General features: G+C 56.2%; 1 protein-coding gene across 1 annotated transcript in view; it reads right to left on the bottom strand.

Annotated features, from left to right (window-relative positions):
* LOC116224043 (inactive histone-lysine N-methyltransferase 2E) overlaps positions 1-2,500 on the bottom strand; it is a gene marked incomplete at its 5' end in the record, with an annotated part of 11,687 nt that overhangs the window by 1,069 nt on the left and 8,118 nt on the right. Inside the window, 6 exon segments of the mRNA XM_042707182.1 lie at positions 321-400; positions 558-646; positions 864-1,114; positions 1,440-1,991; positions 2,219-2,275; positions 2,396-2,500. The exon segment at positions 2,396-2,500 is cut by the window's right edge and continues 182 nt beyond it. Of these exon segments, the coding sequence (XP_042563116.1) occupies positions 321-400; positions 558-646; positions 864-1,114; positions 1,440-1,991; positions 2,219-2,275; positions 2,396-2,500 (1,134 nt within the window).

Raw genomic sequence — 2,500 nt, 5'->3', positions numbered from 1 at the left:
TTTCCAATTCATTCATACAATTAATTATGTGTGTGTGTGTGTGTGTGTGTGTGTGTGTGTGTGTGTGTGTGTGTATGAAGGAATGGACGACATTGAAGGATACATGCATCAATAAAAAGTGGAATACATGCATATAAAACATTTCCAAATGAAACGGCACATTTTAATGACTGAACTGATGTATTTCAAATCAAATGGAGAAACAGACATGGCTACAACTGGAACACACTGAGGTGAGGGTGATTCTGCTGACGACTGCTTGCTTTTGTGTGTGTGTGTGTGTGTGTGTGTGTGTGTGTGTGTGTGTGAGAGACACTCACCGGGTGTGTAGAGGGACTCTTGCAGCTCTTGGGAGAGGGACAGTCCCTCACAGGTGCGCCATCCTCTGCCTCTGGACCATCTGTAACACACACACACACACACACACACACATTCTTCAAATCCGCTGAACGACCATGAGGGGGAATGTGAAAGTACGTGTGTGTGTGTGTGTGTGTGTGTGTGTGTGTGTGTGTGTGTGTGTGTGTGTAAAATCTGCAGATAGAGTGTTAGGGTACCTGCATCCTTGTCCTTGCGATGGTCACTTAGCAACAGGGCTCTGTGGTAGCCGCGCTCTCTGGCCTGTTCCACTGATGTAGAAGACGTCCTGCGGGAGGGAGGGAGAGGGAGAGGGAGAGAGAGAGAAAAACAGAGAAAGGGAGAGAGAAAAAAACAGATGGAGTGGGAAAGGGAGAAAGAGAGATAGAGAGAGAGATTACAGTCTAATCCTATAAAATGCCTCCCAAACAGATTTGTTCCATTTAGAGATCAAACCTGTGGAAGCGGTCATTACCCTGAGGCGGTGCACCTATAGCCAGACTCACCACTGTGCTTCTCCCCCCTCTCTCTCCCCCTGGGGTGTGCTGTCGCCCCCCTCCTCGCTGGCCTGGGGGGGCGTGGGTGTGGGTGCGGGTGCGGGTGCCACCGCCACTGGAGCCGGCGGCTCGGGGACCGTCTCTATGGCGACGGGGAACATTTCCGCGGGCGGCACCGTGGCGACCGGGGAGCTGCACTCGGCCTTTGAGCCGCTGCGCCGAGCCTCGCGCTGCCTCTTCCTGTACTCCAGCAAAGACACCTGGGAAATGTAGGCACAGGCATTAAATCCACGCTGTTCATTCCAGCGTCATTACAATCACCATCACTGGTCAACATTCACTGGTCGTGGGGACGACCAGGTGCACATCCAAGAGGCCAGACACCAGATGGTTCTCCACTGACCAATCCTTCACTGACCACTAACCAGATCACTTAACCAATCTGTCTTACAGACACTTACAGTGGTCAGGCAGCTCCACACTAGTATCCAACAGCTCTGATCAATGGACCACAAAGACGGCTGTTCTATGAAGAGCTCTTTCTGAAGGACAGGGTGGATGTACATGATCACAAGTGGTCTTCACCTTTTTCTTGGGTGGGGGGTTCTGGGCGGTGCTCCCTCCCTCCCCGCTGCTGTCTGCGCTGAGCGAGCGGCTGAAACCCAACTGCCCCCCCTCCTCTCCGGGGAAGAAGACGGCGGCTCCCTCGATGAAGGCCGCTGCTGCCGCGCCGGCCGTGCCGGCGACCGCATTGGGCCCCGTCCCCGTGGCGTCGTGCCGGAAGGCACCCATCTCCAGCGTGTGGGAGGGCGTCAGGTCGCGCAGGTTGGAGTTGATTGGAGAGAAAGACAGGCCGCTGGCAGCACCACCACCACCACCGCTGCGCTCCGGGCTCTTCATCCAGGGCGGGTAGGTCGGGGTGGTGGCGTCCGAGGGCTGGAGGGGGTCCCCCCCTGCGCTGGCGTCGGCCACCGGCTCCGCTCCCTCGTCTGGGGCCGCCGCTGGCTCCTGGGGGTCGGGCTCGGGGCTCAGGGTGACCACGGGCTTCGGCTCCTGGGGGGCCACGTCAGGGAGGATGGTGGGGAGGATGATGGGAAGCAGCGTTGGAGACAAGAGCAGCGAAGGGGCGCGCTCCACCTAATGACACACACACACACACACACACACACACACACACACACAGGGTTGCCCATCACACACCAATCTGCAGATTGCAGACAATACAACAGACATAATGCAGAAAACACTAAGCACTAAGCTAAGCCACACAATTATTATTCAAAAGTGCTTAAAACGGCGTCAGGTTCTAGATAGGTGGCACTGGTGGTCTCTAAGGACTAGAGACAGACTCCAGTGGAACTCACCTCTTGGGTACTGGATCTCCGGCTGCCTTCTGGGGAGTTCTCCTCCGACGCATCACTCTGAACACACACACACACACACACACACACACACACACACACACACACACATTAGTTTACAGTCTCCTCGCCCGTCACTGTATGATACGGGTTGAGCAGGGTGAGTGTCAGATCCCTTACCTCCTGTGGCACGTTGAAGGGTGTGTTCGCCCCCTGCGGCGTGAGTGTGCCCTGCGCTGCGTTGCCGGGGGCAACGTGCGTGTGGGTGGGCGTGGTGGGCAAGGA

Source organism: Clupea harengus, unplaced genomic scaffold (assembly GCF_900700415.2).
Source record: "Clupea harengus unplaced genomic scaffold, Ch_v2.0.2, whole genome shotgun sequence".
NCBI lineage: Eukaryota > Metazoa > Chordata > Actinopteri > Clupeiformes > Clupeidae > Clupea > Clupea harengus.
Note: the sequence above shows the minus strand (reverse complement) of the source record. Positions and strands in the feature narration are given on the sequence as shown.